The 24,356-nt window shown below is 40.3% G+C and overlaps 1 protein-coding gene across 3 annotated transcripts in view; it reads right to left on the bottom strand.

The window, feature by feature from the left end:
- Positions 1-24,356, bottom strand: part of taok3a (TAO kinase 3a) — a 154,863-nt gene that overhangs the window by 92,580 nt on the left and 37,927 nt on the right. For all 3 annotated transcript variants that reach the window (XM_078554017.1, XM_078554018.1, XM_078554019.1), the window contains one exon: positions 14,421-14,654. In XM_078554017.1, the coding sequence (XP_078410143.1) occupies positions 14,421-14,552 (132 nt within the window). In that variant the 5' untranslated portion in view covers positions 14,553-14,654. The remainder of the gene's footprint in view (positions 1-14,420; positions 14,655-24,356) is intronic.

Genomic DNA, 24,356 nt, shown 5'->3' with positions numbered 1-24,356 from the left:
TAATCTCTACCAGCTAGAAGTTCCCCTCCAAGTGGTTCCAGGTGTTCTTGTACAAAAAACACAAAAAGTTAGCATGCAGGTGCAGCAAGTAATTAAGGCGGCAAATAGAATTTTGGCCTGTATTGCTAGGGGGTTGGAGTTTAAAAATAGGGAAGTCTTGTTGCAACCGTACAGGGTGTTGGTGAGGCTGCAGTTTAGGTCCCCGTATTTAAGAAAGGATATACTGGCATTAGAGGCAGTTCAAAAGAGATTCACTAAGCTGATAAAAGCAAAATACTACAGATGCTGGAAATCTGAAACAAAGAAAAATTGCTGGAAAAACTCAACAGGTCTGACAGCAGGTCCATATGCGGTCTTCCTCTCCACAGATGCTGTCAGTGTCCCATTTCCCACCCTCAATTAAGTTGATATTATCCAAAATTCTGCAGCACTTATCCCAACTCTCAGCATGTCCCATTCAGCCAAAGAGGGGGTGATGGTGTAGTGGTATTGTCGCTGGACCTGTAATCCAAAGATCCAGGGTAATGCTTTGGGACCAGGGCTTGAATCCCACCACAGCAGATGGTGGGATTTGAATTCAATAAAAATCTGGAATTAAAAGTCTAATGATGACCATAAAACCATTGTCGATTGTTGTGAAAACCCATCTGGTTCGGAAATGACCTTTAGGGAAGGAAATCTGCTATTCTTACCTGGTCTGGCCTACGTGCAACTCCAGATCCACAGTAATGTGGTTGACTCTGAAATGGTCACTCAGTTGTATCAAACCACTACAAAGTTTCAAGAAAGGAATGGAACCGGATGGACCAACCAGCATCGGCCGAGACACCAGAAACAACAATGTCCTGTCATATGGTGGCAGTCAGGAGGAAGCTGCCCTAGGAGTCCTCAACATCAACTCTGGACCCAAAGTAGTCTCATGGCATCAGGTCAAACATGGGCAAGAAAACCTCCTGCTGATTACCAATTACCGCCCTCCCTCAGTTGATGAATCAGTGTTCCTCCATGTTGAATACCACTTGGAGGAAGCACTGAGGGTGGAAAGGTCACAGAAAGTACTCTAGGTGGGGGACTTCAAGGTCGATCACCAAAAGTGGCTCAGAAGTGCCACTACTGACTGACCTGGCCCAGTCCCAAAGGATATGACTGGGGCTGTGGCCAGTGGTGAGGGAACCAACAAGGGGGAAAAACATACTCATCCTCCACCAACCCGCCTGTCACAGATGCATCTGTCCATGACAGTATCGGTAGGAGTGACCACCGCACAGTCGTTGTGGAGACGAAATCCTGCCTTCTCTTGAGGATACCTTCCATGCTGTGTGGCACTACCACTGTGTGGCTACCACCATGTTAAATGAGATAGATTTCAAACAGATCTAGCAATTCAAGACTGGGCATCCATGAGGCGCAGTGGACCATCAGCAGCAGCAGAATTGTACTCAAACACAATCTGTAACATCATAGCCTGGCATATCCCCCACTCTACCATTACCATCAAGCCAAAGGATCAACCCTGGTTCGATGAAGAGTGCAGGAGGGCATGCCAGGAGCAGCACCAGGCGTACCTAAAAATGTGATGTCAACCTGGTGAAGCTATAACACAGGACTACTTGCATGCCAAACAGCATAAGCAGCATGCGATAGACAGAGCTGAGCAATCCCACAAATAACGGATCAGTTATCTGCAGTCCTACCGCATCCAGTCATGAATGGTGGTGGACAATTTGTGGAGGAGGCTCCACAAATATCCCCATCCTCAATGATGGGGGAATCCAGTGCATCAGTGCAAAAGATAAGGCTGAAGCATTTGCTACAATCTTCAGCCAGAAGTGCCGAGTGGATGATCCATCTCGGCCTCCTCCGGAGGTTCCCAGCATCACAAATGCCAGTCTTCAGCCAATTCAATTCACTCCACATGATATCAAGCAATGGTCGAAGGCACTGGATCATGCAAAGGCTATGGGCCCTGACAATATTCCAGCAATAGTACTGAAGACTTGTGCTCCAGAACTTGCATGCCCCTAGCCAAGCTGTTCCAGTACAGCTACAACACTGGCATCTACCCGGCTATGTGGAAAATTGCCCAGATATGTCCTGTACGCAAAAATCAGGACAAAGCCAATACGGCCAATTACCGCCCCAACAGTCTACTCTCAATCGTCAGTAAAGTAACAGAAGGAGCCATCAACAGTGCTATCAAGTGGCACTTGCTTAGCAATAACCTGCTCACTGACACCCAGTTTGGGTTCCACCAAGGCTACTCAGCTCCTGACCTTATTACAGCCTCGGTTCATGCACGAACAAAAGAGCTGAACTCCAGAGGTGAGGTGAGATTGACTGCCCTTGACATCAAGGCATCATTTGACCAAGTGTAACATAAAGGAGCCCTAGCAAAACTGGAGTCAGGGGGAAAACTCTCGACTGGTTAGAGTCAAACCTAGCAAAAAGGAAGATGGTCGTGGTTGTTGGAGGTCAGTCATCTCAGCTCCAGGGCATCAGTGGAGTTTTTCAATGTAGTGTCCTCAGCCCAACCATCCTCAGCTGCTTCATCGATGACCTTCCTTCCATCATACGGTCGGAAGTGGGGATGTGCGCTGATGATTGCAATGTTCAGCATTATTCGCGACTCCTCAGATCCTGAAGCAGCTCTTGTCTAAATGCAAGAAGTGCTGGACAATATCCAGGCTTGGGCTGACAAATGGCAAGTAACACTCACGCCACATCGTACCAGGCAAAGACCATCTCCCCTTGACATTCAATGGCATTACCATCACTGAATCCCCAACTAACAACATCCGGGGGGGGGGGCTATTGTTGACCAGAAACTGAACTGGACTAGCCATATAAAGACTGACTACAAGAGCAGGTCAGAAGCTGGGAAACCTGCGACGAGTAACTCACCACCTGACTCCCCAAAGCCTGTCCACCATCTACAAGGTGCAAGTCAGGAGTGTGATGGAATACTCCCCACTTGCCTGTGTTATGGCGCAGCCAATGGTAAATGTTCAAATCCCAAAAGGAAACTTGAAACAACTGCCACAGCTTGTTTTGCAGTTTGTATAAATTTCGAGATGCATGCCTTGAATTCAGTAGTAATAAGATAAAGTCTTATAGGTTTTACAAAACTAGATTAAACATTTATTATTGAGAAATTATTTTTAAATACATACGTAGATCTACACATTACTATTATGATAACTTCTAAATCCCCATATCAATCTAACTCCCAGTTACACTTTCATTAAGGCAACAGTAAGACACAGATTTTAAGCAAAGAAACATGATACCCTGAACAAGTAGAATTCAAAGTGGGTTTTCTTAATGAAGACAGCAGCTTGAGGCATAGATGAAGACGACTTTTCACACTTGCTAGGTCTCAAAATGCCTACCCTTACACACAGCCTTCGCTCCTTTATACATATTGTCCCCTTTGAATGCAAATTCCTATTGTTTCACTATGTCTTTGGGCTTTATCTTCCTGATAATAAAAGCCTCTCGTTGCACTAAATATTACCAGTAATCTTTGGGAAAAATAAACACACTGTTTCTAAACTTCACCTGGTTAGGTGACACATTTCACCCCTCCCTTGAAAACAATCTAATCTGGTTTATTTAAAAATACAAATGTCCTTTTACCTTATATTCTAAACTTCCCCCATGTTTACATCATAGCCTTTAATCCAATTAAGACACACACACACAATTACTCTATTTTACAATAAATTGCAATAACATTACGAGAATTATTATATCTTCCCAACAGCCTGAATGAGTGCAGCTCCCACAACACTCAAGAAGCTCGACACCATCCAGGACAAAGCAACCCACTTGATTGGCACCACATCCACAAACATTCGCTCCCTCCACCACCGATGCACAGTCGCAGCAGTGTGTATCCCATCTACAAGATGCACTGCTGGAATTCACCTAGGCTCCTGAGACAGTACCTTCCAAACCCACGACCACTACCATCTCGAAGGATAAGGACAGCAGATAGATGGGAACACTGCCAACTGGAAGTTCCCCTCCAAACCACTCACCATCCTGACTTGGACATATATCGCCGTTCCTTCACTGTCACTGGGTCAAAATCCTGGAGTTCCCTTCCTAACAGCACTGTGAATATACCTACACTAGATGGACTGCAGCAGTTCAAGAAGGTAGCTCACCATCACCTTCAAGGGCAACTAGGGATGGGCAATAAATGCTGGCCCAGCCAGCAAAGCCCACATCCCATGAATGAACAAAAAACACCCCTGTTCTCATTCGTCTACATTGGCTCATGAGCCACCAACATCTTGATTTTAAAATTCTCATCCTCATTCCGAAATCCCTCCATGGCCTTATCCTTTCCCATTTGAACTTGGTAGCATGAGCACTTTGTGCTCTCTGAACTTGGCAGCATAAGTGCTGTGTATGTTCCGGAGCCAGTAGTGAGTGCGGTTTGTTGTTTGAAGTGGTAGTTAGCAGTGTAACATATTCCACTTGTTATCTACATGCTGTCCCTCAACAATATCATCCAAAAAGCATGCCAATTTCCATTGGTACACTGACAACACAAAGCTCCATCTCACCATCACCTCTCTTGACCCTTCTGTCTCCAAATTGTCAGGCTGCTTGTTCGACAGTTCAGCTATGGATGAGCAGATTTTTTTTCAAAATAATTTCCACCATCTTTGGTCCCCAGCACGAACACTGTGCCTTAGCCAACAACTCCATCCTCTACCTGGCACTGTCTTGAGGCTGAACCAGACTGCTTGCAACCATGGCACAAAATTCAACCTCAAAATGAACCTGCAACTGTGTCATTTGACTACTGCATCGATATTAAGACGGTCTGTTTTCACCTCCATATCATCTCTCCTGCCACAGCTCATCTGCTCCAGGTTATGCAACAACTATTTCATAACTCTCATCCTGGTTTTCAATCCCTCCATGGTTTCATCAGAGATCACTGCACTCCTAAGTTGCTCCCCCAATTTCATTGGTTCCACCATTGGCCACTGTGCCTTCAGCTGCCAAAGATCTACACTCTAGGATTCATTCCTAAACCTCTCTAAAACACAACTTTAAAATGACCTTTTTGACCAAGCTTTTGGTAATCTGCTCTTATATTTTTTTATGTAGTTATCTATCTAATTTGGTTTGGCGACATACCTGTGAAGTGCCTTGGGATATTTTACCATGTTCAAGGCAATACATAAATACAAGTTGATGTTGCCAATACCTTCTCTGAGCTTCGTACCATGCTTGACAATGCCTGGATCTAACAACACTTTGCAAAGAACAGTATAATGCGATAGCAGCCAGGATCAAATTATGCATCCTAGACAAACTGTTGAGTGCGTTTGCTCTCCAAGAAGGCCCATCAGAAATCTAGTTCAGCCAACATGTTGCAACAAAAAAAGTTATCCACTGAACAGCTAGCATAGAATGACAAAATGATGACTCATGACATAGGGTTCTCAATGAGCAAAGTGTAAGCAATCAGAATTTGGCATGTGGAAACAAATTTACATGTTAACTAATTGCAATACGAAAATATCTTGGTCTCCGCACTGCAAACAGGACATGGTTCCAAAAGATTGAACAGAATCCAGTCACAGCACAAGCATGATCCAAGTGCAATCCTAGCAACTGTGCACTGTACAGTAAGTTGCTGAGAATCTTTCTTTTTGAACTTTCCGAATAGTGTTGTACTAGTAGCTGTCCAATATACTTTGGGTATAATGGAGGAAGAAACTAAAGGCTGCAGAGTGAAAAGAAAGGAAATGAAGAACAGCTAAGACCAAGAAAAATGTACTAAGGCCATTTTATAGAAAGAAATAAGACAAGTCATTTTTTTTTTGAAGGATGGGGAAAGAATCTTAAGTTCTCTTTTAAATTAAGAGCTCAGGTTAGCACACTATCCTTTTGAATGTTAGCTGAAAAGATCCCTTCAGTCAGTAGCTGTGCAAAGTGGATGATCCATCTTGGCAGCCTTCACCCACATTCCAAGCTGTCACAGATGACAGGCTTCAGCAAATTCGATTCACTCCAAGCAATATCAAGAGACAGCTTAGTGCACTGGATCCAGCAAAGGGTATGGGCTCTGGCAACATCTTGGTTGTACTGCTGAAGACCTGTGCGCTCCAGAACCAGCTGCACCTCTGGCCAAACTGTCCATTGCATACAATACTGGCAGTTACCTATCAATATGGAAAATTGGTCAAATAGGTCTTATCCACAAAAACCAGGACAAACTCAAACCAGCCAATTTCCACCCATCAGCCTTCTATCAATCAGCAATGTGATGGTAGGGGTCATCAACAGTGCAAAGGAAATTAGAAATAGCAAGAGTCAGAAAACACTGGTGGAAGTAGTTTGTATGCCCCCTAACAATAGTTATACTATTGGGTAGCGCATTAAACAAGAAATTATTGGAGCTTGTAACAAAGGAAATTTAATCTTCATATAGACTGGGGCAACCAAATTGGCAAGAGAGGTCTAGAAAATGAGTTTATGGAATGTTTTTGTGACAGTTTCTTGGAACAAGACGTTGTGGAACCGACTAGGGATAAAGCTATCTTAGATCTAGTATTGTGTAATGAAACAGGGTTAATTAGTAACGTCATAGTAAAAGAGCCACTGGGAAATAGCGATCATAATTCCATTGCATTCCATGTCAAGTTTGAAAGTGGTATACTTGAATTGCAAATAAGAATCTTCAGCTTAAACAAAACTAACTACATAGGTATGAGGAGGCAGCTGGTTAAGATTATTTGGGTAAATAGATTAAATGGTATGGCTGTAAATGAACAGTGGAAAACATTTAAAGAAACAATTCAAAATGTCCAGCAAAAATACATTCCATTGAAAAGCGAAAACTCAGCAAGACCGACCCATCTATGGCTCACTCAGGAAGTTAAGGATAGTAAAAGGCGTACAACTTTGCAAAAACAGTAGCAAATCTGAGGATTGGGAGACATTTAAAAATCCAGCAGAGGGCCGCCAAAAAGTAAATTAGGTATAAATATAGAAAGAGATTGTAAGAGCTTTTACAAGTGTATTAAAAAAATTAACTAAAGTAAACATTGGTCTCTTAGAAGCAGGGACAGGGAAAATCATGGGGAATGAGGGAAGGCATTGGACAAACAGACAGAGCCATTGAACAAATATTTTGTGACTTCAACTGTGAAGACAGACAAGTTTCATACAAGAAATAGATGGCAACCATGGGTCTAAAAAGAGTGAGGGAATTAAGGAAATTAACAGCAGCTAAGAAAAAATATCGGAGAAACTTAAAGGGCTAAAATCTGAAATCCCCAGGACCTGTTGGCCTACATCTTAGGATTCTAAAAGAGATAGCTGCAGAGATAGTAGATGTGCTGGCTATGATTTCCCAAAATTCCTTAGATTCGGGAACAATCCCATTAGATTGGAAGTTGGCAAATATTACACCACTCTTGACAAAGGAGGGAGAGAGAAAACGGTGAACTGCAGGCCAATTAGCTGAACATCAGTTATTGGGAAAATGCTAGAATCTATTATTAAAGAAGTCTTAACAATGCATTTCGAAAAGCATAGTATAATTAGAACAAGTCAACATGGTTTTAATAAAGAAAAATCCTGTGTGACAAATTTATTAGAGCTTTCTGAGGATGTCACCATTAGGGTAGATAAATGGGAACCAGTAGAAGTAGTATACCTGGATTTCCAAAACGCATTCAATAAGGTGCCACATAAAAGGTTATAGGCAAGATAAGGGCTCATGGAATTGGGGTAATATTTTAGCGTGAATAGAGAATTGGTAAACAGCAGAGAGTGGGTATAAACAGGGCTTCTTCCAATTGGCAGGCATTAAGTAGTGGAGTACTGCAAGGATCAGTGCTGGGGCCTGAGCTATTTACAATTTCTATTAATGACTTAGATGAAAAGACAGAGTAGTGTATAAAAATTTGTTGATGATACAAAGCTAGGCGGATAGGTAAACTGTGGGAAGGATTCAGAAGCTACAAAGAGATATTGTTAGGTTAAGTGAGTGGGCAATACGATGGCAGGTAGGGTATAACGTAGGGCAGTGCATGTAAAAGGAGCACAGAAAGTTTATATGCAGGTGCAGCAAGCAATCAGGAAGGCAAATGACATGATGGCATTTATTGGAAGGGGATTGGAGTATAAGAATAAAGTAGTTTTGCTACAATTGTATATGGTTTCAGTGAGTCCACATCTGGAGTACAGTGTGCCGTTTTGGTCTCCACATTTAAGGAAAGATATACTTGTATTGGAGGCTGTACAGTGAAGATTCACTAAATTGGTCCCTGGGATGAGGCGATTGTCCTATGATAAGAGGCTAAGTAAACAGGGCTTATATTCTCTGGAGTTTAGAAGAATGAGGTGATCTCATTGAAACCTACAAAATTCTGAAGGGGCTTGATAGGGTAGACACAGATCAGTTCTGCTGATCAGGAGCCTAAAACACAGAAGCAGCATCTCAGGATAAGGGGCAAATCACTTAGGGCTGAGATGAGGAGAAATTACTTCACTCCAAGGTTTATGAATTTTTGAAATTCTCTGCCTAAGAGGGTTGTGGATGGCTCATCATTGAAAACATTTAAGACTGGTACAGACAGATTTTTGGTCTCTCGGGGAATCAAGAGATATGGGGAGTGTGATATTTGGAAGTGTGAGGTCATGCACTTTGGTAGGAAGAATAGAGGCATAGACTATTTTCTAAATGGGGAGAGAATTCAGAAGTCTGGAGTGCAAAGGGACTTGGGAGTCCTAGTCCAGGATTCTCTTAAGGTTAACTTGCAGGTTGAGTCAGTAGTTAGGAAGGCAAATGCAATGTTGGCATTTATTTCGAAAGGACTAGAATATAAAAGCAGGGATGTGCTGCTGCGGCTTTAAAAGGCTCTGGTCAGACCACATTTAGAATATTGTGAGCAATTTTGGGCCCTGTATCTCAGGAAGGATGTGTTGGCCCTGGAGAGGGTTCAGAGGAGGTTCACGAGAATGATCCCAGGAATGAAAGGCTTAACATATGAGGAACGTTTGAGGACTCTGGGTCTATACTCGATGGAGTTTAGAAGGATGAGGGGGGATCTGATTGAAACTTACAGAATACTGAAAGGCCTGGATAGAGTGGACGTGGGGAAGATGTTTCCATTAATAGGAGAGACTAGGACCCGAGGGCACAGCCTCAGAGTAAAGGGAAGACCTTTTAGAACAGAGATGAGGAGAAACTTCTTTAGCCAGAGAATGGTAAATCTATGGAATTCATTGCCACAGAAGGCTGTGGAGGCCAGGTCATTGAGTGTATTTAAGATCGAGATAGATAGATTCTTGATTGGTAAGGGGATCAAAGGTTACGGGGAGAAGGCGGGAGAATGGCGTTGAGAAACTTATCAGCCATGATTGAATGGCGGAGCAGACTCGATGGGCCGAATAGCCTAATTTCTGCTCCTATGTCTTGTGGTCTTATGGGAGCGGATGGGGAGCCGGTGGGAAAATAGAGTTGAAGCCCAAGGTCGGCCATGATCGTACTGAATGGCGGAGGAGGCTCGATGGGCCATATAGTCCACTCCTGCTCCTATTTGTGTTCAATCAAGTAGCATTTACTCAACAATAACCTGCTCACTAATGCTCAGTTTGGGTTCTGCTCTTGAACTGAGAACCAGATGTCATTAGAACCTCGATCTAAACACAGACATAAGAGCAGAATCCAGAAGTGAGGTGAGGCGAGAACAACTTCACTCAACATTAAAGCAGCATTTGAGTGAGTATGGCACCAAGAAGCCCTTGTATAACTGAAGTAAATGGGTATCAGGAGAAATTCTCCACTGGTCAGACCAGTATAACAGTGCACAAAAGGATGAAGATTGTAGTTGTTGGAAGCCAATTGGTTGCATAGAGTTCCTTTTAGGGCACCTTCCTCTACCATTCTGCCCAAAGTATTAATCAAATCGCCGAGCTTGTGATATCAGTGTTGGTTATCCTTTGCTAGTTTGATTGCTTGTCTCACTCCCAGTTTAGTTCACAGTATTCTAAATTAACCTTTTTCCAACATTTACAATTATCCATATCCCCATACAATCACCTCTGAAATCTCTCCTTTCCACTCAAAAACTGTGCTTTCCTCAACACCTGAAACCAGAGAACTGTATGGCTCTTTTCATCAATACCTCTAGCAGCTGACGTCTCCAGGCAACCGGAACAATACCAAAGGACAATTGCAAAGTCTTATCATCATTTTCCCCAACTTGTATTCAAATATTTTGGCTATATAATGTAACATTCCACTGACTTCAGTGATTGCTGCTCTGCATTGCTTGAACATGGAAGGCCCTATGCTGCTCAAGTATCTAGATCCTCCAATTATTCCTCAGCTCTTCCATTGCCATTCATAATGGTATCTAGGTTCAAGGCTTTTTTCCCTTTCCACATTGAATATATTATACTTACATACCTACAGTAAATTTTACCTTTGATTCAACATCATTAAGCTAGTTCATATTGATGAGCTCGCTCAGTAAAATCTGGGTTGCCTCCATTAATTCCACACTCCTGCTTTTAAAGTGGTGTCATGTAAAATTACATTTGCGTCGAGCGTTAAGAATCCAACTCACTGATGAAGATTAGAAACAGTGATGTTCCTAACAAAGTCCTCCAATCAGTAGCTGGCTTCCCTTTTCACTTCCAGCTTGCTTTTTTTTTGATCTACCTTACTATGTAAATAATTTGTCTAGATAACTGTCAAGTTTCCCCAGGGTAGTCAAATCTTCAAAAAGATCCAACTTTTAAAATTTCTCTTTTCCAATGCAAATGGAGTTCAATTTACAATGATCTTTCCTCATAACTCTAATAATGCTTCTGGATAGAGAATTTCTCATCTTTAGATATTTAAAAAAGAAAAGTTAAAGTGAGCATTGGTCCTATAGAAAGTGAGTCTGGAGAATTAATAATGAAAAATAAAGAGATGGCAGATGAATTGAACAGGTATTTTGCACCTCTCTTCACTATAGAGGATACAAGTAACATCCCAGAAATAGCTGTAAACCAAGAACTGGAAGGGAGGGAGGAACTCAAGAAAACTACAATCACCAGGGAAGTGGTACTTGTTGGAGCTGCAGACTGACAAGTCCCTGGGTCCGGATGGACTCCATCTAAGGGTCTTCAAAGAAGTGGCTAGTGAGGTAGTTGATGCATTGATTTTAATTTTCCATAATTCCCTAGATTCAGGGGTTAGGTTCCATTAGATTGGAAAATAGCAAATGTAACTCCTTTATTCAAAAAGGGAGGGAGACAGAAAGCGAGAAACTACGGGCCAGTTAGCTTAACATCTATCATGAGGAAAATGTTAGAAACTATTATCAAAAACGTTATAGCAGGGCACTTAGATAAATTCAAGGTCATCAAGCAAAGTCAACATTGTTTTGTGAAAGGGAAATCATGTTTAACCAATTTATTGGAGTTCTTTATCCACAGCACATGTGACTCCTTTAAAGGGGAACCAGTGAATGCTTAGATATCTAGAAGGCATTTGAGAAGGTGCCACATCAAAGGTTATTACGGAAAATAAAAGTTATTGGTGTAGGGAGTAACATATTGGCATGGATAGAAAACGGGAATCAAAGAGTAGGCTTAAATGGGTCATTTTCTGCTTGCAAGATGTAACAAGTTGTGTGCCACAGGGATCAGTGCTGGGGCCTCAACTTTATACAATTTATATAAATGACTTGGATGAAGGGACCAAAGGTATGATTGCTAAATTTGTTGATGACACAAAGATAAGTTGGAAAGTAAGTTGTGAAGAGGACAGAAGGAGGCTACAAGGGGATATAGATAGGTTAAGTAAGTGGGCAAAGATATGGCAAATGGATTATCATGTGGGAAAATGTGAAATTGTCCATTTTGGCAGGAAGAATAAAAAAGAAGCATGTTATCTCAATGGTGAGAGATTGCAGAGCTCTGAGGTGCAGAGGGATCTGGGTGTCCTAGTGCATAAATTGCAAAAGGTTAGTATGCAGGTACAGCAAGTAATTAGGAAAGCTAATAGAATGTTATTGTTTATTATGAGGGGAACTGAATATAAAAGCAGGGAGGCAATGCTTCAGTTATTACAGGGCATTGGTGAGACCACATCTGGAGTATGGTGTACAGTATTGGTCTCCTTATTTAAAGGAAGACATAAATGCATTGGTAGCAGTTCAGAGAAGGTTTACTAAACTAATACCTGGAATGGGCGGGTTGCCTTTTGAGAAAAGGGTGGATAAGCTAGGCTTGTATCTGCTGGAGTTTAGAAGAATAAGAGGCAACCTGATTGAAACATACAAAATCCTGATGGGTCTTGACAGGGTGGATGTGGAAAGGATGTTTCCTCTTTTGGGAGAAGCTAGAACTAGGGGTCACTGTTTAAAAATAAGGGGTCGCCCATTTAAGACAGAGATAAGGAGAAATTTTCTCGGAAGGTCACGAATCTTTGGAACTCTCTTCCTCAAAAGGTAGTGGAAGCAGAGTCTTTGAATACTTTTAAGGCAGAGTTAGATAGATTCATGATAAGCAAGGGGGTGAAAGGTTATCGGGGTAAGTGGGCATGTGGAGTTGAGGTTACAATCAGATCAGCCATGATCTTATTGAATGGTGGAGCAGGCTTGAGGGGCCAAGTGGCCTATTCCTGCTCCTAATTCGTATGTACGCATGTTTGTGCCATCAGTGCATCCTAATTCAATAACCAGAATCATGAACAGTACCCAATGTGGGATTTGGCCAATGTCTTACATAGCGTCAGGACCTATTCAGATTTGCACTCCCATCTGGTATTGCAAACTAACATCTCATTTTCTTTTTCAAATGAGAAGAACTAAACATTATGGTGGTTGTTACATGATTTACCATCTATATCCATATGCCTTTGATTTCTTTCACATTCAATGCCACTTCTATTTGATACACATTCTTAGGGTTATTTGCCCTACGTTATTATTTCACACATGGAAATATGATATTTTCCCAACCAACTACTCCTCCAATTACCTAAAGGACTGAAATGTTTCAATGCTTGGTTGCCTTGTTCCTCATTAATTTCTTGTTGCTAATTTGCTAGCTAACTTCAAGATTTTATTCAGTGCATCATCCAAAAATCCAATCTAGATAATAAAAGTTGCACATTTGTCATGTGTAAATAGGACATGCATGAATGGGACCAAGGAAGTAACTTTGGGCATTGGGTAAATTTGACAAGTACAGCAACTGGGAGATCCATGCCATTTACTTAAAAAATGCAACTGTAAAACTATTTCTTACTCTTTTTCCAGTCGTTAAAACACAAAACGAATAGTCAATTATGAAATCAAATTGATCAAATTACATTCCCTTAAAATGATGGTTATCCATCTATGTCATTTTATTCTTCTGTTAATTGAGCATAATCGACAGAGAATGGAACAGCTGGTGATGAGAGAGAGACATGCAAGTAGATAAGGAGAGAGAAATAGTGGAGGTGATGTTCCAATCAGGGCAGGTACGAGAGTGCATGAGAAAATGTGAGTGTACATGTTAGTCATGAACCAATGTTTGAGACACTCCTGAATTTAGCATACTTATTCAATAAATCATAGAATATTTGGAACAGCAATCCCAGCAGTCCAGCTCTCCTGCTCTTTTCCCACAGTCCTACAAATTTTTCATTTTAACTACCAACCCAATTCTCTTTTGAAAGTTACTATTGAACTGGTTTCTATTACCCTTTCTGATAGTGCATTCCAGATCATAACTCCATGCATAAAAATACTCATCTCCCCCAGTTAACTTCCCAATTACCTTAAAAGTGATGTCCTGTGATTACCAATTCACCTGCCAATGAAAACAGTTTCTCATTTTCTGCATCAAAATTTGATTAGTTTGCACACTTAATTTTCCCTTAACCTTCTCTGGCCCTAAGACAACATCCCCAACTTCCCTTGTTTCTACATTGGTTATTTATCCTTCCATTTGTAAAATGTCTAGCTCCTAGTCTGTTCTTTGAAAAACTTTGATAATTATGTTTCCCCCATTAACAATTCAGCCTTTTTTTGACCCTTGCTCTTTTCTACATTTTCCAAAAGCACTTTTCTGTTCTGGTTCAGGAAATCATTCTCAATATCACTGCATCCTTCTTCGCCGATGCATTGGGCTTAAAGCAACAGATAATTTCTATATTGACAGACAATCTAAATGCAAGTTCTTTTGAATTATTAGGCTTCTTAAAGTCACAAAAATTGGCTGATTAATAGGTTATTGCAATGCTGCATTTTTCAGGTCCTTACAGGATTAACTAGTTATAAACAAATTAGTATTGTTCCCCAGCACTATAATTAATTGACACTTATAAAAGTCAGTGCTTGATTTGACATCTCAAAACATACTAATTTATAAATGGGTTTAAACAAGTTCTCACTTACAAAGTAAACAGCTCCAAAGCTTCCATGTCCAATTTCATGCAGGTCAACAAAAAGTTCCTCTGGGTCCTCTTTAAAGAACAGTTCTGAAACCTCTGGATCTCTCACTGCCCCTTTACGTGTTGAAGATGGCATTCTTGCCAATCAAAGCCTTGGAATGGTTGGTGATGGGTTCACAAATTTCTCCCTTCATCGACAAATGCTCCTTTAAAAACAGCAGCAGCTGCAAAAGATGACCTGAACAATAAAGGGAAAGTAACACAAACACGACAACACTTCAGTTCACTTAATTTGCTTTCTTGAGTGTAGTTAATTAAATATTTTATTTTTGATTAATGACAAATATTCCAAGAATCAACATTACATTTAAGTGAGAGAAAATGAGCGTACATAACATTGCAGAAATAATACATCAATTAAAACAAAAGTACATCCAAGGCAAGCATCTTGCCCTGTGTTCGAAACAGTTATCTGCTGCCAGTCACCTGTCATCAGCAGTGACTTCAGGTCCAGCCTCCATTTTCTTGACTTTCCCTCAAGTATTCCATTACTGACCCAGAGAAGACACTCCAAATGGTGCAAGTTTGTCCTTGGCTAAGAGCTCCAGTACAAGGGTAATTCTTGACAAGTGAATTAAGATCACTTCCAAGTAGCTGGGGTCAGATCATTTGGGCAGAGTGGGGTCATCTGCAGGGAATCTCCAATCAGATTTTAAGCCTTTTTTAAAAAAAAATTTCATAAGTTTAAAGGAATTCAGCAGAATGCCTTAGATTTCTAATGTTAAACAAATTAAGAGGACAACTGGTCCAGAGTCCTCAGAACGAACTCATCATAGAGTCATGCCAGGCAGCTAGCCATCAGCTCATATGAACATCCATATTTTCGCCAGTGCTGTTAAGAAGGCTTCTGAGCTCCAATAAAGCTATGGTTTTTCTCTAATCTAAAGACAAGTTGAGCCACCTTCGTGCTGTCAACACATAGGTCTTAAAACTCCAAGTATGAAAGCACCAGGGCTCATTTTTGTTATGCTAAAACTGAGAGCATATGAATAGCACCAATGAAAATACACATTACAAAGCTGACTCTTGCAACCAGAGGCTATTACACAATTTTGAAAAGTGTAAATGAAATTTTGGTCTCCATCCACCCAAATCCTCCAAGGTGGTTTAAAAAAAAAGTGTATAGGTTACTTGAGTTTATAAATAGAGACATAAAATATAAAGCTAAGAAATCATGAGAACATGATAAGCCACTGGTTGGGCCTCATTTGGAGTGTGGGAATATTCTAGGCAACACACTTCAGGAAAGTGTAAAGGCCTTAGAAATAGAGTGAAGAGGCTTATATTCTTATCCTGCTAAAACCAAAAAACGTCAGAAAATAAGAAAATGAAGCACTTCAACCCCTCTCTGTTATTCAAAAAGATCATGGTTGATCTTGCACCTCAACTCCACATTTCCATACTATTATTCTGATTCTGTCACCCTAGTTCTCTGACCCCGGCCAGGGGAAGCATCCTCCCAGCATCTAGCCTATCAAGCCCCTTAAAAATTTCAACGAGATCATTTCTCATTCTTCTAAATTCTAGGAAACAAAGGGCTAGTCTACTCATAGGGCAAACACATCAACCCAAGAATCAATCTAGTGAACCTTTGTCACACTCCCTCCATGGGAGCTACATGCTTCCTTGGGTAATGAGACCAAAACTGTAGAGAGTACTCCAGGTTTGGTCTCACCAAAGCCTTATATAATTGCAGTAAGACTTCTTCACTAACACTCGAGCCTTGAAGGCTAGCATACCATTTGTTTGCTGTGCTTGCATGTTAACATTGTGATTCATGTATCCAGAGCATCCAGATCCCTCTCAATGGCAAGATTTCCCAGTCTCACCATTTAAAAGATATTCTACTTTTCTATTGTTAATCTGAAGTGGCTAACTTCACACTGCCCTGCATTATTTTCCATTTGCCATGTTCTTGCCCACTCACTTAACCTGTCTATATCCCTTTGCAGCCTCCTTAATGCTTATTTTTACACCTAATTTGGCCCTAATCCACAAGCCCTAATTTTGTGCAATAGCTTCCTCTGTGGCACTTTATTGAATACTTGAAAATCCAAATACCCTTCATCTAACTTATCCATCCTTATCTCCTTATCCATCTGCTAGTCACACCCTCAAGAAACTAACAGATTTGCAAAATACTCATTTCCCTTTCATAAAACTATTGACTCTGCCTTATCAATTGATTTTCCAAATGCCCTGTAATTATATGTTCCAAATAATACTATTTTCCCAACTACTGATGTCAGGTTCTTGACGCAAAAGCTCCCAGTTTTCTCTCTCCCTCCCTTCTTGGGCAGTGGGGTTGCATGTGCCACATTCTAATCCTCGGGGATTGCTGTAGAATTTTGAAAATTCTGCAAGATCAAAACAACACATCCACCATCTCAAAAGCTACCTTTTTTAAAAACTCTAGAATGCAATGCATTGTCAAATGCAGTGGTTTAATCAACTTTTAAGTCCTGTAATTTCTCCAATACAAATTATTTCTTTACAGCTAACAATATCCTAAGTTCTTCGTTTTCACTGGATCCTTGGTTTGCCATAATTTTGGGCAGGTTTATTTTGTGTATCTGTCTTCACAGTAGGAGACAAAGTATTTGTCTAATGTCTCTGCCATTTCCTTATTCCCCATTATAATTTCTTCTGCCTCTAGGTGTCCCATTATTACTTTTGCTTAATATCTTCCTTTTTACATACCTATAGAAGCTTTTACAATATGTTTTTAGGCCTCATTAGTTAATTCTCAAATTCTCTTTTCACTTCATCAATTTCTTGGTCATTTTTTGCTGAATTCTAAAATCTTCCCAATCCTCAGAATTATTACTCTTTGACAAGATTATAAGATCTTCCTGTAATCTACTGCCATCTTTAAATTCACTTGTTAGCCAAGGTAGGACCACTTTCCAATGAGATTTTTATATTGCAATAGAATGAATATTTGTTGCAAATGAAAATTTTTTTTTTTAAATGTTTGTCATTGCATATCTATTGTATATATTTTGTAATCTAGTTTTCCAATCCACAAGCAACTTGTCCCTCGTACCTACTCAATTTACTTTGTTCAGCCTTAAGACCTTTGTTTTAGACTTCACTAAATCACTGTCCAACTCAATGTAAAATTCTATCATATTATGATATTCCCTAAAGGCACCATTCCAAGGTTATTAATTGACCCTTGTTTATTGCACAATACTAGAGCTGAAATAAACTCGATTCCTCAATATACTGCTCTCCAAAATTATCTTGTATACAGATCCCATAAACGTTTGTCCAGTCTCTATGAAGGTGATTGTCAAATGATTACTGCATTACCCTTGTTAAATGTGCCTCAATTCCCTGATGTATACTCTTCACAACACTACAGCTACTGTTAAAGAGGCCTATAAACTACTTGCACTAGTGTTTCTGCCCTTAACTCCATCTAACTGATTCTACATCTTGATTTTCTGAGTTAAGATTCTCTCTACTGCCTTAACTTCATCCTTTATCAGGGATAACACCCACTCCCATCTCCTTTATCATTTTGTCGGTCTCTTTAAAAATCGTATTCTGGAATATTTAGTTTCCAATCTTGGTCACTGTGCAACCACATCTCAGTAATGGCTATAGATCAAAGCTATTAACATCTTTGCGCTAATAATTTATCTATTTTTTGTTGCAAAAACTTCATGTATTCTGATATAGTTGCTTTACCTTTTTCACTTATTTTTTCTGATGTCACTTTGAAACCCTTTGAAGCTGAGGCAATGTTCTCAAGGAATGCATGGATTACATATTAGAATATTGAGAGAGAGAGACAAATAGTGCGAGAATAGGAAATAGTAAGGTATTAGGTGGGTTCAACGCAGGAGAGAAACTAAAAGTCTAAATCAGGGTTACTGTGCATGTGTGAGAATGCAGACTGTGGTAAATAAGATTGTTGAGCTGCAGACACAGATAGCCATATGGGCATGATGTTATGGCAATACCAGAGACCTCGTTCAAAGTGGGGGGGGCAGGACTGTGCATTATATATTCTTGGATACAAAGTGTTCAGGAAAGATAGGAGGGGAAAGAAAGGAGGGGGGACGTCAGTATTGATTAAGGAGAACATTGCAGTGCTGGAGAGAGGATGCCGCAGAGGGGTCAAAGACCCCTAAAGCTATGGAACAAAAAAGATGCAATTACATTGCTCAGTGTAGTCTATAGACCATCAACTATTGGTTGTACAAGGACAAAGGAAGGAAAGGCAAAGGAAACCACAGAGAGCTCCAAAAATTAGAGTAGTTATAATGGGGGACTTTAATTATCCAATACAGACTTGAAAAAGGGCAGAAAGGAGCAATTGTTCCTAAAGTGTGTTCAAAAGAATTTTCTACAGCAGTATGTTTCCAGTCCAACAAGAAAAGAGGCACCGTTGGGCCTTGTTCTTGGGAATGAAGTGGACTATGTGGATCAAGTATCAGTAGGAGAACATTTAAAGGACAGTGATCATAGGATCCCAAAGTTTAGGTTAGCTATGGAAAAGGACAAGGAGCAATCCAGACTAAGAATAATTAACTGGGGGTGGGGGAGGCTAACTTCAACGGGGTAAGAATGGATCTGGGCCAGAAATCAATCATTAGCAGGCAAAACTCTAACTGAACAATGGGCTGCCCTTAAATAAGAGAATGTTCAAGTAGAGTCAAGGTATATTCCCACCAATAGGAAAGGTACGGCAAACAATTCCAGAGCTCCTTGGATGATGAAAGAGATGGCGATTAAGATGAAGCAGAAAAAGTGTGCTTGTGATAGACATCGGGTAGATAATACAATTGAGAACCAGACCAAATACAGAAGGTTCAGAGGGGAATTGAAAAAGCAAATAAGAGAAGCAAAGAGTATGAAAAGAGACTGGCAGCTAAAATAAAAAGGGAAACCAAAAGTCTTCTGTTGGTATATAAATAATGATAGGGTGCTAAGAGGAAGAGTGGGGCCAATTGGGGACCAAAAAGGGTATTTATGCATAGACACAGGGGTCATGGCTGAGGCATATATAAAAAAAAACTTACATCTGTCTTTATCAAGGAAGACACTGTCCAGGTCATGGTGAAATAAGAGATTTAAAATTGATAAGGAGGTGGTATTAGATAGGCAGTCTATACTTAAAGGTGGTAAGGCACCAGGGTCCAGATAATTGCAAATGTTACACCCTTGTTTAAAAAAAGAGTGTAAATATAAGCCCAGTCTCTACAAGCCAGTCAGTTTAATCTTAGTGGTGGGGAAGCTATTAGAAACAATAATTTGTGTCAAAATTAATAGTCACTTGGGAAATGAGAGTTAATTAAGCAAAGTCAGCATGGATTTAAAGGCAAATTATGTTTAACTACTGTAACTTGTTTGAGTTTTTTTGATGAGGTGACAAGAGAGTTGATAAGGGTAATATTGTTGATGTGGTGCCCACGGACTTCCAAAAAGTATTTGTAACGTGGGTCTGGTCCAGGAATCAATGATTAGAAGGCAAAACTGTAATTGAATGATGGGCTGCCTTTAAATAAGAGAAAGTTTGTTAAATAAGAATTATCTTTAATTCTTTAACTATTGGATTTGTAAGCAAAGTTAAAGTTTATGGAATAAAAGGGACAGGAGCAATATGGATCCGAAATTGGGTGAGTGACAGGCAACAAAGAGTAGTGGTTAAAAACAAAAAGCTAAAAGCTACTGCGGATGCTGGAAATCCAAAACAAAAACAGAATTACCTGGAAAAACTCAGCAGGTCTGGCAGCATCGGTGGAGAAGAAATCAGTTAACGTTTTGAGCCTTCACGGCCCTTCGGCAGAACAGTTCTGCCGAAGGGCCGTGAAGGCTCGAAACGTTAACTGATTTCTTCTCCACCGATGCTGCCAGACCTGCTGAGTTTTTCCAGGTAATTCTGTTTTTGTTAAAGAGTAGTGGTTAACAGTTAATGTTTTGAGTCCGAATGACCCTTCAACAGAACCTTTTTACTTAGTTCTGTTGAAGGGTCATTCGGACTCGAAACATTAACTGTGCTCCTCTCCGCAGATGCTGCCAGACCTGCTGAGTTTTTCCAGATATTTTTGTTTTTGTTTTGGATTTCCAGCATCCGCAGTTTTTTGCTTTTATCTTAGTGGTTAACAGTTGTTTTTCAGACTTGGGGGGAAGGAGTATAGTGGAATTCCCCAGTGATCAGTGTTAGGACCCCTGCTCTTCCTGATATATATTAATGCCTTAGACCTTGGCGCATAGGGCACAATGTGCAGATGACAAAGTTTGGAAGTATCATGAACCAAGAGAATTGCGTGAAATTTCAAAGGACATAGAAAGGTTGGTGGAATGGGCAGACAAGTGAGGTGAAATTTAATGCAGAGAGTTGTGAAGGGATTCATTTTGGTAGGAAGAATGTAGAGACACAATATAAAATAAAGGGCACAATTCTGAAGGGGATGTAGGAGCAGAGGGACTTATGTGCATAAATTGTTGAAGGTGACAGGGCAGGTTGAGCGCAGTTAATAAAAGCACACAGCATCCTGGCTTTATCAATAGGGGTGCAGAGTACAAATGCAGTATAAAACACTGGTTTGGCCTCAACTCAACTATTGTATCAATTTCTGGGCACAACACTTTAAGGAAGGATGTGAAGGCATTACAGAGGGTGCAGAAAAGATTCACAAGAATGGTTCCAGGGTAATTCAGTGATGTAGAAAGACTGGAGAAGTTAGGAGTGTTCTCCTTCTCCTTGGAGAACAAAGTTGAAATGAGATTTGATTGAGGTATTCAAAATCACAAGTCCAGACAGACTAGATAGGGAGAAACCGTTCCCATTGGAGGAAGGATCGAGAACCAGAGGGCACAGGTTTAAGGTAAATAGCAAATGAAGCAACGTGAAGAAAAACTATTCCACACAGCGAGTGGTTAGGATCTGGAATGCACTGCCTGTGTGGTGAAGGCAGATATCAATTGAGGCTTTCAAAAGGGAATTGCATTATCTAAAGAAGGAAAAATTTGCGGGGCTACGGGGAAAAGGAAGGGGAGTGGCACTAGGTGAATTGCTCAGAGGACCAGCACAGACACAAGTGGCTGAATGGCCTCCTTTGGTTCTGCAACCATTCTATGGTTTTATGATTCTATGATTTGCGTATTCAGAATCTTTTCTTTTTTTAAAAAAAAACTGCTACCCCAGTTGATATGGAACCTTGTAACTCGTAGACACCCAATATGTTTTGTAGCTTAGAAATATTTGGTTTCACAGGATTGTTACACAGCTCTAGATTGTTGTATTCATTTACCTAATGCACAATCCTGATAAATTCTTGACCTTGGTAAGTGCAGGTTATGGTAGGAAATAGAGATACTTTAAGTTATATTGGTATTTGTGGGTGTTAGGAATGAGTTTTAGCTTTAATGTTTAAGTTTGATTTGTATTTCTGTATGTGTGTTAAGATACGGTCAGGTCAAGTTGAGTTTTAGTTTCACTCAAAGATGCTTGTATTTCTAATGAGAGTTTGAGACTGTTTGAGAAGTTAAGCAAACAGTAGAAAAAACTGGGCTACAGGGGTCTAGAGAAGCAGGCTCCTGACACAGACACAAGAAACTAGAAACAGCAGTTTGATTTGGAAGCTGTTTGAGTTCAGTTTGAAGACCTCTGCCAGGCAGAAGCAACCTAGAAGGGGCAGATACCCAGTCCAAGCTAAAGTTGGTTGAAAGTAGCTGCCAGAGAGACACTGGAGCAAAGACTGGATAGCAAGTCCCAATCTAAAGAAGAAAGTCCCCAAATCCAGGGTAGTGGAACAGCAGAAAGTCCCAAGACAACCTTCTACTCAAAGGAAGGAGTTTAGAGTAGGAGCAGATGCAGGTTCCAAGCTTCAAGATTAAAGAGATAAAGGCTTAAGAGAAGCCAGAAGGTCCAAAGAGACAACTGAAGGTCTGTAACTCTTTGCTGGGGGCATATTAAGCAGTGCTGTACTGTTGACAGCTGAGTGAGTGAGAGAGTGTGCGTGGAGGAAAGCTTGAACGCATGTGACCACCTAGGGGAAAGGAACATGGGAAGGAGTGTTTAAAACCCTGGAGGTGGACCCTTGCAGAAGGCATCTGAGAGAAAGTGTCAACCTGTGTTATCCTTACAAATCCGTATATATATATATATATATATATATATATATACACACAGAGTTATATCTGTAAAGGCATTGTTGTGGATGAAGGAGTATTGTAATATAGTTCATTTTGTTTAATAAATGTTTTATACTTTTGCTAAAAGTCCGTTAGCTGACTCCGGTGACTCTGTTCAGTAGCCCCTCTCTCCATGTATCTAAACAAACAAATAAAAGTTAGGATCAATCAAGTTGAGTTCCACCCTGGATCAGGCTTGTCCAGTCATAATCTCAGCTGGGAATAACAGTTATTATATTGACAAGTCCAACTGCATATGCAACTGGAATAAAGGAAGGATTTGCTACATTAGCCTGAAAAACAAACACATGCCTTCCAGCAGGAATAAGTAAATGATTTTGCGCATCCCAAATTGTGAGGTAGATCTTCAATGTACTCATTAGGTGGTCTCAAACTGAAAAGGACTGAAAAACAGAGGCAGGTTGTTCTCCACTGTCAGCGTGTTCACCTGTGCCTTTGCCATGGCTCCTTTTTTTTTTGAAAAAAACAAACACTCTCAGGCAAACACAGTCCAAGGCCCAGCCGTGCCAATTTAAAACAAACACTGAGGTCACTGGCTGGCCTGGCAGAATGTGATGGGCCTTCACTTTCCCATTCTAATCCCTATTGATGTTACAGAGTTGTGATTGTCCCAGTGTTAACTGGGATAAGAAACTTCAGTTAGAGGAGAAGCTGGAAAAGCTAGTATTGTTCCCTTTGGAGCAGAGGAGGTTAGAAGGTGGCCAAGGAGGTTTTGGTAAGAGTAGATAGAGAAAAACTGCTGACATGTGGGTCAATGAGCAGAGCTCATAGATTTAAGATCATTGGCAAAAGATCTAAAGGGCAGATGAGGAGAAATGAATTTACTCAAAGCTGGCAGGATCTGGAACACTTCAACTGGAAAGGTGTTGGAAGGCAATTCCATAAATAACCTTAAAAGGGAGTTGGACAGGTAATTGAGGATGAGGAATTTACAGGGTTATGGACAAAAAGTCAAGTATGGGATTGAGCATAACTGCTATTTCCTTTCATAATAAATCATTGCTATTTTAACCAAATTCAGTACAAATTGTCAAACTAAAGGTAGTCTTGCACATGCATTTAAATGTAGTCAGTATAGATTTAAAGAAAATAGGAGGTAAATGCAAATTTGATATACAACTAACTGGCATCAGTCTCGACAGGTCTACCCTTTCAGCTTTACATACTGAAATGAAAGCTCACTGGTTCACACAAGCCTCAACATGCTCATCAGTACAGGATCATTTACTACCATAACCGGGCATTCCAGATTGACAAGATTTTTGCTGGTACTGCCTGCTAGGGCAACACAAACAACATTAATGACTTTGACATTTGTTATTCATTTTGTTTTTAAAACCTTCCTTTTTCATTTTTTGCTGTAGTAGATGGAGGACTCTTTTTATTCATAGAAGTAGCAAAAATACTGAAGTGGGAATAATACAGAATTTGTTCCCATTTTTAGAAAGAATAATAAGTTTAGTTTTATTAATATTCTGCCTCTAATAGCCTAATGGAAAAGGATATTGCAAGTGTAGCACTGAGTCACAGAAATCAGAAGGTCCTAAGTTCAATTTCTGGTCTCAGTAAGTTGCAATAATTGGAGTGCTACATCAGGATCCAGTCTCCATCAACATACCTTGGCTAGGAAAAGTAGCAAATTATCCATAAGCAAGATTTTGAGCCTTCATATGAATGAAAATAACAAGAACAGCTTTGAAAATTCTCC

Source organism: Cetorhinus maximus, chromosome 12, assembly GCF_964194155.1.
Source record: "Cetorhinus maximus chromosome 12, sCetMax3.hap1.1, whole genome shotgun sequence".
Lineage (NCBI taxonomy): Eukaryota > Metazoa > Chordata > Chondrichthyes > Lamniformes > Cetorhinidae > Cetorhinus > Cetorhinus maximus.
Note: the sequence above shows the minus strand (reverse complement) of the source record. Positions and strands in the feature narration are given on the sequence as shown.